A 15,675-nucleotide genomic window follows, 5' to 3' on the forward strand; every position below is an offset into this window, starting at 1 on the left:
AAAGCTCCTGGTTTGTACTTAGTTGGACTCAGTTTTCCAGCTGTAGCTGACCCTCAACTAACATTTAAGTAAAATGTAAGAAAATATAATCATTTGAAAACCTGTTAGATTAAAAAAGAAATCAGATTCAATGGCTCATTTTCTCTGTGTCATGTTTTATGACCCTGTCATACTCAGCATTAGGAAGACATTGCTGTGGCAAGTTTCCTAAACTGCTTGATTTTACTGTTTTAAGCTTCTGCCAGCTGCAAGAAGAAACTACTGAAGGCAGGAAATCAGCAGCAGGTTCCAAGAATTTTATGTTCCATAGAATCTGATTCTGTTTCAAAACAAAACATTTGGTCCTCATTGGTCAGGAAGATAACCTTCCCTCTGTAAATCAGCACTTGGCTGCTTGTTTGTTCAGCAAGTCAGATGGACTAAAACAATAAAACATGTAGAGTTGTGACCTCAGCCCATTCATCTTCACTGAGTGCTCCCCACTTCAAAGCCTGTTTCTTTATTCTTAAAATGCACATGCTTTTCTGAGCCCTGGCATATACTCAGAAGTTTTGCAGGCTTAGCTTGATGGCAGGGGATTTTTAAAATTTTTTATTTTATTTTATTTAGTTTTGTTTTATTTTATTTTCCTTCTGATTGTTGTTTATACTTGCAAAGACTTCTATGTAGATATGGTCATTTTACTAATATAGCTTTCTCTCTCCAAGGAACTGACTAAATTGATATTAGTAAATTACTACTGCAGTTAAAAACATCATATCCCTTGAAGTACAACTTTAGTGGTTATCAGCTACACTGGCAGCCCTTCCAAAGTACAGGAAAAGTTTTAACTTTGAAACAAACCACTCAGTTTAAGTCAAACACATTTTGAATTTGGCGTTTTTAGTACAGGTATATATTTTCCCTACATTTTTTTACAAAATTTAGTGAACTGTTCAAGCAAGGCAGAGATTGAAATAGTTTTTGGAAGTGCCATGCCATAGCCTCTGGAATAAATCTCTGGAGTGAAGAATGGAAGGTGGTGTCACTCCAGCTGACATTTGCACTGACAGCAGTAGTGAAGTAAAGACCCAGGAATTTTTAGGAAACATTTTTATCTTATCAGCTATCTCTTTTTCAGGCTGCTGAGTGCAGAGGTAGGATGCTGGATGATTAGAGTTATCATATTAGCAATAGATTGTTAGGTCTTGCCAACAGAATGCTTAAAATTTGCCAACTTTATCCTTTACTTGTGTTATACAGAGTAGGGTACAAATGATAAATGTCAGATAGTGCCAGAGATAAATGCTGCTTACTCACTTTACTGGGAAAAATGGTGTTGTTTCTTCCTCTATGTTATTCATTTGAATGAACTGTATAGTATTGTACAATTCATCTTTTACACAAAGTAGATGAATCTTCTACTGCCATTTACAAATGGGAAAGCTGTACTTGTGTAAGAGCTGCATTATGTTTTTTTATTTTGTTTCAGTTAATTAAGAATATGTCTTTCCTAGAGAGTTTGACTCTCGAGGAAGACTCCAAAGGAAGTTCTACCTAGCCTGGATCAAGATATCTGAGTGGTCCAGAGAAAGAGTCTGTGTGTGGTAGGGGGATTGGAACTAGATGATCTTTGAGGTCCCTTCTAAGCCAAACCATTCTTTGACTGTATGACTGTCTGATTCTATGATCCCTTCTTGAAATGCAAATACTCAAAAAGGAAGGGGTCTATCACAGACAGACATGCTGATCTCCAGAGAGTCCTGGAGTGTGCTACAGAACATCACATTTCAATGGAGTGAGCCCTGACTCTTAAGCCCTGGCTTTGCTGAAGTCTGTGGCAAAACGTTGCAAAGGTACCTGTCCTGTCTGGCAAACACTTTTTTGATTTTTTTTTTTTTTTGGGTCCTGTCTGGCAAATACTTTTTGTTTGTGTAATTGATGGCACTAAATTTCCTGGAATTCTGAAACTTTTTTTTTATATGTGAAGGAATGTGTGAGTAAAAACGTGTATTTAATTTTTCTAAAAATGGAATGTGTGAGTAAAAACGTGTATTTAATTTTTCTAAAAATGGGTAGTTTTAAAGTAGGTCTGAGTGGTCTTCAACATTATAAAGTCACTAAATACTACTATTTAGAGAAGATCTCTAAGATCAGTAAGAAAAGTAAGAAGCAGCAAATAGTTTTGACCAAGAAAGTAAAAAAATCTCAATGTAATAAGAAGCAAAAATGCACAATATTATGCATATTCCTATTTTTTTGCATATTACTGCTAGATAAACAACACTTAGGAAGCATATACTGTTGCATGAAAAGTTTTAAGTATAATTACGTGAATAATCAATCAAATTATAGACTCAGAAGAGTGAAAGGTTAAATTAATTCTAATGTATTTGAAAGTGCTGCTTTAAGGATTTTAGCTATTCCTACTTTGAATCCAGAACTATTTTGCTCAGGAAAGCATTCCCATTTCAGAGGGATAACTCTTGTGAGCACAATTAGATGTGTGCTTAAATCCTTGTAGAGTTAGTGTTTAATAGCTAACCAGTTACTCTGCAGAAAATGTTAATGGGAAGAAATAAGATTGTTAAGACAAATAAAGACATTTCCTCAGCCCCAACACTCTAAGGAAAAGTGTCAAAATGAAATTTTTAATTTTTTTTTACTAACACAGGAATAGTTTAGCTTTTTTTCTGAAGCAAATTATATTAAACAATGATTCTCTGTTTTGGCTTCATTTGCATGTGCTACTCCAGTACAGATACTTTGTGTTGGTGAAACAGGCCTGAAATGTAACCCCTACGTACTATTATATTTTTTAAAGGAATTAACATGAAAAAAAGAGCTTTTACAATAATAAATACAAACTCTGTTCTTCCTCCCTCCCTGCAACATATCCTTCAGTTGCTGTGGCCAAATTATCCAAACTCAACTGAATTTAAGGGCCAGGGAAAAAAGAAAAAGGACAGAAAACCATCCCCCACCTCCAGGAATGTGTGCACATTCAAGGAAGACAAACATGATTTTGTCTTTTGAAAAATGCAAGCATGCCAAGTACTTCTGCTGAGGGAAATAGTCGTGTACAGTGCCACTTCACCTCTGCCTCACTTAAACTCATTTTCTAAATGGTGTTCCCTATATCACAGTCATCAAAAAAACTATCCCCATTTCCCACCACCAATTTTTAATATGCATAAGCATAGGCATATGCATAATATTCCCTGTTCATAATACCAAAGTGGCCTACACATTACAATACATTCTCAGACTATATGGACGCAGCATGCTTTATCACAGAGTATGAAAGAAACATACATGAACTTACATATTCATTAGAATTGCAATTAAAAGCAAGTACACATTTAAATCCTGAGTAAATAAGATCTAAATCTATGGTAATCTCTGACTGCATTTTACAGTTGTTATTATTGCCTCTCTCAATGCCACTACGTGCTCAATCCTGCACATGCAGAGTTCCTCCTTCTCTTCTAAGGGTCATGTATGCTCACAGGTAGTGCCAGGGAGGTTGTATGCACAGATTCCTGTACCACAGGAAGGACACTGACTTTGCCTCTACCCTGTGCAGTCATGCATGTAACCCGCAAGGGTCTCAGTATGAGCTGGGAACAACAGAGACTCCACCTTTGTTCAGGTTTCTATGATGATGTTTGAAGTTCTCTGATAATGCTCAGAAATAACAGTCTGAAGGACTACTATTTTCATACCTAGGTTTTAAAACAGGTAATTTTCTTTATCATGGCAGCAGCTTTATGGGCACATCTTCTAAACAACAGGTAAAATAACTGCAGTGACATTTTAAGAGGATGCCCAGCTAGTAGGAGGAGTATTTTAGAAGTCAGGGAAAATGTCCATTCTCTAAGCATTCTTCTGCTATTTCTATGTCACTTGATGCTAGGTAAAATTCTGGGGTCAGTTGTGCCTGCATAGGAGTCCTGTGAGGGTATTCTATCTCCTTGGTAAGCTGCCTGCAGTGTCAGATGGACAAAAGAGTGAAAGGCTCCAGCCTCTCCATCACACTCCACTCACACATCACACTGAAGTGTACAAGCCAGGCTGAAACAGAAGGTGAGCCATGTCAGCAGAAGGCCTGCAGGGACTAACTTTGATCACAGATCAAGGCAAAAGCAGGGACTCAATGAGTTCAGTCCCTGCTCTGTGTCCAACGGATCATTGTTAATGACCTACCCATTATCTGTTTTCCATCCTCTACAGAAGCATTTTCCTCTTTTTTTTTTTTTTGCCACCATATCCTTTCTAACATCTGTGTTTCTTATTTGCTAAAGAATCCCTTTAGATGTTACTAGAAAGAAGAACATCTATAACATTTTTATATTGGGTAATATTGTCATCCAAATAGGTTTACAATCCCAGACCTATATCCCAAGTTGTGTATTTGGGCTTTTTTTTGTGATGAGAAAACCTGGCTACATGACATATTTTACCAACTGTTGTTTTTACTGCTTTGTAGCTTTCTTTTCATCTGTCAAGAGGTTACATGACAGGATTTTTTGCCCTTGAATGTCATTTCATATCTCACCTTTACTTCAGAGAAATATATGTTTTTCTTTGTTCAAGAAGCTATCACAAGCCCTTTATGAAACTCTTAGAAAAACATTCCTGGCTTTATCTAAAACCAAAATGTTTCCATGCACACGCAGAACAGAGCAAATCCTGGCACTACACCTCAGATACATGCCCATGCAAGTTGGTGGGAGTTCATCCATGCAAAGTCTCAGAATTTGACCCAAATGGCTTCTTTATAGTTGAGACTATAAAATATCTAGAAAAACCAGGGAACCTGTGGAACATCAAATTAAAGCCAAATCAATTGCATTCCGCACTTAAATGCTCATAAATAAATTTGTACCAACAAAGCAAAGTGGCACAATAAAATCATTCTTGCTTTCTTTTTATACTAGTTAAGAGGCCTGCATGCTGTTAATAATAATTTCAATTTAGTATCATTTACATTGGAACTGTACTCCTTTAACAGTGTACTCTCAGTTAAACCAGAACAATTCAGTGGATGCTATGAATGGAGTCAGTACATGCAATAGCCATCTCCAATCTAGAGCAGGCACATCAGGACACCAAAATCACGGCATTTTAAAGAGCTTTGTTTCAGCAGAAATGAGGGTTTGTGAAAAACTCTGAAGAGTGAGAATCACCATAGAAACATAGACAGATATAAGGTACAAAAGAGCAGGACATAAGCCCTTGGGAGCTTGACCTTAGGAGAAACCTAGGAAGAAAGTTTTCTCATCAAGAACTGGAATAGAGAGACTTGAATTTCTAAACAAAAAATTCTTCCAGTATACTGGAAAGGGAGACTTTATCTATTATTTATGAATAACAGGACTGCATGAAAAATACCCATCCCTATCATCAGTTTCTTCTTCTGAATCAGTTGAGAGACCACCAAATTCACATTATCAATGAGAATGGACTCCCTGTCCCCCTTATTTAAATTTTCAATGCAATTTCTCTGCAATTCCAGCTCTGGCATTTCCTGAAGCGATTGATTCACCATCTGTAAATTTAAAATATCAACTTGAGGGGAGACAATAAGCAAGTATTGTTAAATCAAAGGCTAGAAGAATACCGTATATTACAAGTACTTGCACAGTCTGCCCACCTATGGATTTCCAAGTGCTAAGTTAAACACCACAGTTGTCAGTAAATGGCAGGGAGTTCTGGCAATGAATCAAAATTACAATGGTAAGCACTTTGAGGCTACAACAGCACAATTGTTCCTTGCCATTACACAGCCTATATCTAAGAAAAGCTGCTCTTCAAATGTTGCAATATAGAAACACTGCCCTAATCTCCAAATATAAGCAGTCCCTAGGTAGGCAGAGCTCTTTCACCAAGATCATCTCATCTTTGAACTTCCAGATTATTTTCTTTTCACCTTCTCTGGTAAGTGATGATGTTTATACCTCTCTCTATACACAACAGATATCAACACATCTCTGGAGATGGCTGGGAAAAAAGGACTGGAATTTCCAATCTAACCTAGTACATTGAATAGGTCCTGTGCAGTGTCTCAAGTGCACCGTTTGGTTTCGTCACTTGCAAAATTATTTGATATAAGCAATCTTTGAAGAAATTCACTTGGAAGAAGCCAAAGTAGTAGACAACTGTATCTTGCTATTGTGGCGGACAGATACATGTCTGTTTTAGTCACACAGAGTAAAAAATTACAATGGGGAGTAACTCACTGTTACAAAGTCATTATATTGCCATTATTCAACTTTCTTCTGTTACAGGTGAGTTTATTTTAAATGTTACACAGCTTAAACTTGGGCTCAAACCAAAACATAAGTTGAAGATTTTAGTCTATCCACAATGACCATTTTCTGTGCCGGTTAGGCACAAAAAGTCCAATGAATACTAAGAGTTTACAAAGCAATAACTGAGGGGCACAGGACTATTAGTATTAATGTTATCAGTAGAAGTGTTAATATGCAGTATAGAGCACAAAGTCTTTCATGCAGGTGCTCAGGTTTTTACTGAAACTGTATGTTTGACATGTACTTTTTGTGTAGTGCTTAGAAGTTTTGGAACAGTTTATGGTATTTTGTTTCACACTGAAACAATATTCCCTTCTAAAAATCAAAATGGATTTTTAGAATAAAGCGTCTTTCTGAATTGTTCAGTAAACCAGTAAACCTGCTGAATGAGCTGTGACTCCATAAGTTTAGGAACTCATTTATTATGTTTGTAGATCAGACACTGCATTTATTCACAAAGTGAATCTCTCAAACTTAGCTTTCATTAGAGCTGCGGGGAGGCCCAGTCTTTCTCCCTTGCTTGAGAAGGTGAAGCTCAAGAAGATAATTAACCATGAAACAATGAGGAGGCTTGCTGGGTAAGCACTAGTGTGAAAACAGTTACTCCTCACAAAGGAGGGGAAATTAGCTGGCTGGATAAAAAAGGAAGTGTCAGACAAGACTGAAAGGACTGCAAGTGTAAGTAGATAGCTCTTGCATCATTAATGCAATTTTTTTAACATTTAAACGTCACTGGTTTCTAAATTTAAATGCACTTAACTCTATGTGTTAGGAGATATTAATATGCCATTTAAAAATAATTTTTCTTAAACTTTCCTTTTTCACATTTCACCACTTTTAGTCATGCTTCCCACACATGAAAGAAGTCACTGGCTCTTAGTATTGTATTCTTGTTTACAAAGTCGATGTAAACAGTGTTCTAAAAAGATTCTGTTTGGTCACTGTATTTTACAAGCTCATTATTTTACATTAATACAGGTCTTTTTTATGAACAGAGTTTCTTTTGATTATACTGTTTTACAGAGTAAAAACTCATGATATTTCTTTCTTTTCAAAACTTCCTTCAACTCAAACAGTGTTCCCTGAAGCAGCCACATTTTTGGCAGAAATTCAGTTGTATGCTATGCCAAAAGAAATAGAATAAACAAACACTGCTTAACGCAGCTGGCTAGGTAATTTACATATTACTGCACACACCAAACACGAAGACCTGGATATGGATTAGAGTTACAACAATGACACAAATGTCTTATATATAAGGAGAAATGAAACTCAGATAATCACTGCTCATTATTTACATTTTATTATTTATTGCGTATTATGGTATTACTATAGCACCTCTGATATAAATGTATGTGCATATTTAAATATTAAGTAGATGGATTTATTATAATATCTGTATGTTTTACAGAAAAACTATGCTAGAAATGTCTTGGTAAACTGTTAAATGGGTACATTTTTGAAATTTTTCTTCTGGTGAAAGCATGCTACCTAAACAGCTACATTACAGCTTTTGGAAATAGCAAAACACCCTCCAAATACAATTAAAACTCTCTAGGCATATTGTAAAACTTCTTTACTGTACAAATAGCATAGACAGGCCTCCAAATCTATTAGTTCAGGTGCTTTCAAACAGCAACAGTCATTTTAGGTAAGACCAACTGTCCATTCAGCTGAGTCCATCTCCTGCAGTGGTTGGTAGTGAATGTTTATGGAGAAGTTAGAAAACCCTCAAACACATAGAAGGATATAGAAGCTGCCCTCCCTAATTTGAGAAGTCAGCCTGTGGGCTGACTTTCAGAGTTGGAATTTAATAAGCATTAATTGAGGTCTCCTCCATTAATTTCTCTGATTACTTACTGAAGTAATTTGTATTTTTGCTATCCTCCACATCCTGTAGGAAAAAAATTCATTTTTATTATGCACTCCATGAAAATAATGTTCCCTTTTGATTGTTTTAAATCTCCTGACTGATAATTTTATTTGGTACATTTTCCTTTGTGTGTTAAGAAAAAATAGTAAATAATTTTACCTTTGTTATTTAAATTTATTTTTTAAATAGTTTTTAATTGTATTTCTGTCTGCTTAGAGCTGATGCAGCTCCTAGAATATCCTATAATAGTAAACAATGAGATGCTGACTACACATATACTTTTTGAAGATCCTGCAAATATATTTCCATAGTGGCATAAGTATTGTGGCCCTATCATCCAATATGGAAGGCCTCTTTAAGATGGAAAAACTGCAGTGCAGCATATCAGAAAATAAGGTTTCTTCCTCTTTTTCTAAAAACTATTTTGTTTGAAAACTCTTGGAAAAAAGAGATCTGAACATTAGCCTCAATTACACTTATATACTGCTCCTTGCAGAACTGGATTGATTAGACATGCAGAGCAACAACACATTAAACTAACTAAAAAAAATCACAAGTTTGTGAATTTCATATTTCTCTTAACTGTAATTTTTAAAACAATCCTGGCTTGAATCATAAACTTCTGATTAGTGGATATTAAGCATCTAAATAAAACACTGACTTCATACTGTAATTTGAACACAATGCATTGCAATGAGAATCAGTGTCTGGTGAGCCCTATTAAATATCTGACCCCCTACTTAAGTGCCTAAATAGGAAGTGAGTTCTTTTGAAGACCTCTGTCCTTGAAAATGAAAACCTAACCATTTTAGCTTTTATTTTTTAATGAGGTATTTTTGATGTTTAAATGGTGTTTGACAGTTCTTTCAGCATTGGTGTGCTTTGGAAACATCATATTTCCAATATCTGAAGATCATTTATTTTCCCACTAAAGCTGATTATTGCTGAGAATTTGTTTGGTTTGGCTGGGGTTATGAGTTTGAACTTCCCAACATTTTATAAAAGCTGTGGCAAAACATGACATCTGCCAGAGTGAGGGAAATGGTGGAATGATATAGCAGATTGGTGAAATGTAGGGAGTGTTTCACCCTTGGATTTTTACCTTATAGTTTTAGTAGTGAGAGAAAGATTTGCAGTCTCTGAGGATGGAGCAGAGCCCTCTTTTGAAAGACTTAAATATATTTATTTTTTCTTTCTATTCACTCTAAAACCTACTGTTGCAGGTGACCACTCAGGAGACTCTTTCAAGAATATAAGAATATAACACAATATTTATCTGAATTTTGACTAAACTTGACTGGGTCTGGAATTTTTTACTAAGATCTGCTCAACAACAAGGTTTTTCCCAGCTTTGTTTTATTAGATCATCCAGACTCTGTGGCACTGCCATGATGACTGCCCTCATAACTATGGCTGGTCCTCAAGAAAATTATGAGAAACACATTCTCAGCAATAATCAGCTTTTAGTGGGAAAATATTCTTGAGAATGTGGGATGTATTACCTATCTTCAATTAAATCCAAGAAAAATCTAGAGCTAGGTTCAGCATCTGCATAACTATATTTTAGATCCTATGGATAATTGTTTCATGTCACAAATCAGACGTGCAATGCAACCCAGAAGCTCAAAAGCATACACACCTCAAGTACGAGGATGGTGCATCATATCACAAACTCTAAAATCAAATATCCACTCCCTTAAAAATTGAATATTTTAAGGAAGCACCAAAGTGAGCAAATGCAAACCATTGAGACAGTATTGTCACAGACTATATGGAAGAGGTCCAATACCAAAACAAAAAACGTAAGTCATTAAATAATTTGTAATGGATATATCATGTAATGGCTGTTCAGCACTTTACAATATGTAGTGTGCCCTTCTCATCCAATTAAGTTAATAATCTCTCAGTACTTTGCTGTGTTAGACACTCCTGATGGACTTCTAAATTATATGCAAAAATTTTAGCTAGGACTCACCTTACAAAATGATGGCTGGTGATGAAATAAGAAACTTTTAGAAACCAAGTTTTTTTAGTGAAGCTACCAAGCAAATAACTGAACAATGACAGAGTCATTTTTCACCCCTGAAACAAGGGAGTTAGTGTGTGTTTTTTGAGCTTAGAACAAGTGTCATTCTATGGGTTGAAAAAATATTGCATCAGTGAAATAAATGTAGAGAAACAGAGACACCATGCCTAACATAAAGAAAAACGGTTTTCTTTCCCAGAAAGTATCACAGAAACAGATAAATAGAGTGAAAGAATAAAGATACCAAATCAGAAGCAATACAGTATAGTTTAACAATTTGTTTTTCCAAATGCATTATAAAGCAGGAGATCAGGAGGTTGTTGGGTAAAAATCCTGAACAGCCATTTAAGCAGGCTCTTTACCTCCTAAGAAACAAGCTTGTGGAAAGAAGTGCCTTTCTTTTTTATTCTTTTTCTTTTTTTTTTCAAGGGAGCTGTCTCACCATTGCAGATTTTCCCAAGTCCTTGCAACTCTAATTAAAATGTGGTAATTGGTTATGTTACCTCAATTACCATGATGCATGGACATTGATACAAAGCGACACCAATTGAATCCCTTGGGTGTTATACCCCAAGGCCATCCCATTTATTGTGGCCTTATTATTTTCAATTATGTGGCTGGATGTACAGAATACTTTCAAGCCAATACAGATGAAGGTTCCACTGGACTTTCAGTGTAATGTACACATAAGATGACTCAGAAGAAGAGAAATAATTTTTTTTTCATGAGGTACAGCAGTGAACTCAGTGATCAGATGAATTAATATTTCAGACACTTTCAGGACAATGTAAGAATTAGGGCACCTTAACCCAAATCGCCTTAGCTCAAAATCTCCATTTTAAATGCATGAGTAATACTGTCCCTTCAATAATTAGCCCTCTCTGTTGAATAAGAAAAGAAATTGTCTGCTCCATAAAACAGGTATGTTTCTCATTTAATGAATGAGCATTCTGGACAAAAAGCAGCTTCTCCACTCACCAAAAAGGCAGGAATATTGAATTGCAGCTAAAGTAAAATCCTTTAGAAACCACATTTTTTTTTCTCTTTCTCCCTGTCCCAAAAACGTCAATTTCCACGGTCACCTCATTGCAGCTTTCTATACAGAGACATACCTGATCTGGGCAAGACATACACAAAATGGAATCTTCTGTAGCAGCTGGAATAATCCATTGATTATAGATTTGGTTAAACACATAATTTGCATTGGGTATACCACTGGCTGAGCAAAAAAAGTTTAAAAAAATTGCAGAAAACAACTTACATATTCGCACTCTGACTTAATTTATGGGAACAACTATGACTGAATCTGTCCCAAAAACATTTTTTAACTTTTCAGTCTTTCAAATAGATTCTACCTCCTAAAGGAAAGTGCATAGTGAGTTAAAGCTTCTCCAGCTGTTGAGCAGGAATTTTAGATGGCAATTTTGAGTTTAGTTAAATGAAGATTGTTGCTATTGCTATTGCAATTGCCAGGCAGTATTCTTTTTCCTTTAAGATAATTGCTAGCAGGGTCTTGTTAGACAAGCTATAAGGCATCTGTGTAATCCTGAAGTTAAAGTTAAGGTGATATATAACATTATATCAGCAAAATATGGAATGATAAATCTGGATGAAAAGAATTTACTAGAAAAGAAACAAAACAAAACAAAAAACCCCAACAAAACAAAACAAACAAAAAAAACCCCACCAAAACAAACAGATGGGGGAGATAAAAAACTCTTTTGCTGAAACAAATTAGGACTGCTTCCAGTTTTCTGAGGTTTTTTCATTCTATGAATACCTCATTCTATATAGCTAGATTAACCTACTGAATCTAATTTCTTCTTTCTGGAGCAATTCTTATTGAAAATTTCACATTCTACATAGAACTTTTTGTTTATGAGCTTTTACCTGACTGCAGGTGCATGAAGTACTTGTTAATAACTTATTTGTAAAGTTGTTTGTAAACTTATGATGCCCACTATTGCAAAAGGTGAGCAAAACTAAAAACTGCTGCAAACCCTAAATGAAAACAATTCAAAAGAAGCATAAAAGTTTTCTGTAGTTAATACCAGCGTACCTTTGTAACATTTTAAGTGGCCCAGATAAGTGACTAAATGTAAAAAGGGGCAGAAAGGCGACAAAGGACACAATTAGAAGACAGTAGAAGATGAAAGTGACTCTTGCACTGAGGCTATACAATTATCTGGGATATCTTATGTACTGTCAGCAAGTCAGATGCCACGAATGAGTCAGATGCCACCAGGCTATAAAAACATCTCATTTGTTTTCATAAATTACAGTATTTTGTGGGCAACCACAAAGACAGACTTGTTACCAAGGGATACAGTTTGTGTGCCAAGACTGGCACACCATCAAATACAGAGAGATACGGTAGCAGAAGAAATGGTTCTGGTACCTACCCAAGAAATGACTGCACAGGAACTGAGTAACAAAGAAGGTTAGAACATGCCAACTCGGGCAAGGAAAGTCAAAGAAACATGAATCTTGCAGTGGCTGGAACATATTTAAATGTTGAGAATATGGATAGTTTTATCAGCAAGAGAAACTTGTAAATGCTGATATACTTAAAAAGAAGTATTATTATAAAGCAGTCTAAGATGAGAGGTTCCAAAACAAAACAGTCCACAGTGAAAATTAGATGAGCATATTGAGCAGCCACCTAAATGGCTGCTATTTCTCAGCAGAAAGAATGATACACCTCTCAGCCAGTGAAACTCAGCTCAGCCCAGCAAATAACTCCAGACCACCCCAGGCAAAGTGGGAACAAAGCAGCAGGTACCTTGTGAAGTTCCAAGCCTCCAGATATCAAGTGATATTCTGTACTCATATCCCCACTATGCCTCAACTGCTGATCGATTGTAATCCCAAACAGAAACACAAGACTCCACTCCTGCTGCAAGAGCAGCACCAAGGTCTAATTACCTCCTAACAGTTTATTTAGAACAACTGCTTCCATACAGCCACTGCCTACACGCAAAAGGAGATAATATGTGTTCATTACAGTAACTTGGACCTCTGTCAGCACTCTCTAACATATCTCACAAATGCAACTTTTTTTTGTTCCAAGTCAAATAGGAGATAAACATTCACTAAGAAAAAAACCCAAACCAAACCTGCTGATTTGTGGTACTTTACCATTAAGATAACACAGTTGGAATGTGGTTCACTCCCTCTTGGGCTGTTACAGACCAAACAATACTCATCTTCTAACAAAAAAATTAGGATTCTGAGAGGATTCTGTTTTTTGATTTGGCTTTTGCCTAAATACTGCACATACTTATTTCTGAAGCTCCAAAGTTCAACTGTTCTTCTACTGCTGGTCAGATCATTAAACATTTTGTGTAGCATTAACAAAATTTATTAAATGCTGCAATACAATAATATCACTAAAAATGTTCCTATGATGGAACTATCGCAAAAACATAACCAGCATTTCTCAAGAGAATTAAAAATCTCTGCTACTGTATTTTCTTTCTTTATCAATCTTTTCTATTCCTCGGCCTCATATTTATCTTCTAACCCATTCACTTGCCCAGCCTATTTCATTGATGAATTCTTTTACTTCTGTTCTCATTTCTTGCTCTCCCAGACTCATTACCATGAAAACTCTCTGCAACTGTTGAGATGGCATTAGTCTTCTTTTATTTCTTGACTTTCTTCTCAATTAAACATAATGTATTGTTTCGAATTTGTACCTACAATTTACATAAAGCTTCTTTCTGGATCCTCATTAATTCTGTTTTTTCCTTTAATTCCACTGAAATTTCTGTAACATTTTCTCACAATCTCAATTATCTTCACTTTTTACATTGCCAGTTCACCAATCCCATGCTTATAAAACCAATGTTAACACTACATCTGCTTTTCAGAGAGTTCTTTCCATGCTGCCTCATACAGAGCCCCTTTTGACTTGCCCTAACAGTCTGTTCAAACCTCTTCCTTCATCAAGTCCCATTTCTATATTAATACCTAATGCAAAAGAGCCAGTAAAACAAACTAGCAGAGGAGCATTCCTATGTTATAAATTTTGAAAAAGGCAGGCTAGCAACATTATTATTACCTTCACCAGTTCACTTGTCCACAGCATCCTTCTCACTAAATCACCATTTCTTGGGCTGTTTAGACTAATAGCATTTTCACTCAGGAACTACTAGAGTTTCCAAACAATGCCTTATGTATCTTCATACTGTAGGACCCTAACTGAGCCAGAGAATTATAGCTTCTGTTATTTTTGTAAAGGAACTTTAAAGAAAACAAGTCAAAAGTAGTATTTCACTGTTAGTCAGGTAATTGCTAAGAAGGATGTGTCCAGATTTTTTTTCCTTTGCTTTGCTTAACAAAAACCTAAAAAATATATCATTTATTCCCAAATCTCACCAAGAGTCTTCAGTATATGAACTACATAAGAACTACATACATTGCTGTCAATGTAGCTGCAGTACACAGACTTCACCAGTGTGATAGTTGCACAAGACATGCTGAGCCAATTCATCCATTACAGTCAATGGTGTTACAGTAGGGATTATTTAATTCTCCCTGCTTTATAATATAGTTTTATGCTGTAGAAAACCAAGCTAATTCATGCCACTTAATGGATGGTTTAAGCAGAGTGCTACTTTGCCTCCTAGGAATCATTTCCTTGAGATAAAAGCAAATTTCTACATTTTACTTATATTTAAATAACAGAGAATTGTATATTAATCACATACTCATGGCAATCTATGTGAAATACACATCTTCTGCTGGGATGCTAATTAAAACCAGTCTTAGTTACACAGGAAATTCTTCTTCTAAAATATACTTACAATCTGTGAAATATGTCTCTGGGCCAAGTTCTGTTTGGTACTGAGCAACTTAGCACAAGGAGAGGATTGGTTTTTTTACTGGGTGGGATCAGATATGATGAAATTAAATATCCAGCAAATACAGTATGTATATGTGAGTTCATATTATTAAACAATGTTGTCCATACAATACCGTGTGAAAAACGGAAGATTCACTTGCAGGCAGTAAAGACTAGGAATGACATCTCTGTCAGAAGAAAACACTCAGAGATGGGTATGTATTTCTTGTGCTGAAAAAGTATTTCTTATGAAGAATAAAATCCCACAAGACCTTTTTAAAGCAAGCATTACTCACCGAGTCTTTTTCTGATCGCTTCTGTAGCCTGGTTTGCCAGTGGACAGCTTGCATGACAATGGCTTCCCACCTTCTCTCAAGGTTTACGATTATCAGCTGCATGGACTGGTGGTCTGCATTTAGGTTGCAGGTCTCCTGATCATCCAGGAGGTGCTGGCATAATCGCAGCACAGAAGCTACCCCACGGCGCCTCTGCCTGATCTCAGAGCATAGAGACTGAAGGACAGACAAACAGCAGATGTCAGCATGGAATACTTTGCAAACTGAAACATTAATTAATTATTACCTGATATTTAGCGGTGCTTAATCTCTGTCTTGCAATATTTTTTCAGGTCTTCCAT

The 15,675-nt window shown here is 35.9% G+C and overlaps 1 protein-coding gene across 4 annotated transcripts in view; it reads right to left on the bottom strand.

Moving 5' to 3' along the window:
• AKAP6 (A-kinase anchoring protein 6) overlaps positions 1–15,675 on the bottom strand; it is a 292,740-nt gene that overhangs the window by 11,671 nt on the left and 265,394 nt on the right. For all 4 annotated transcript variants that reach the window (XM_039705045.1, XM_039705048.1, XM_039705046.1 and 1 more), the window contains one exon: positions 15,335–15,550. In XM_039705045.1, the coding sequence (XP_039560979.1) occupies positions 15,335–15,550 (216 nt within the window). The remainder of the gene's footprint in view (positions 1–15,334; positions 15,551–15,675) is intronic.

The sequence above is a fragment of the Passer montanus genome, unplaced genomic scaffold (assembly GCF_014805655.1).
Source record: "Passer montanus isolate IOZ18808 unplaced genomic scaffold, ASM1480565v1 scaffold18, whole genome shotgun sequence".
Taxonomy (NCBI): domain Eukaryota; kingdom Metazoa; phylum Chordata; class Aves; order Passeriformes; family Passeridae; genus Passer; species Passer montanus.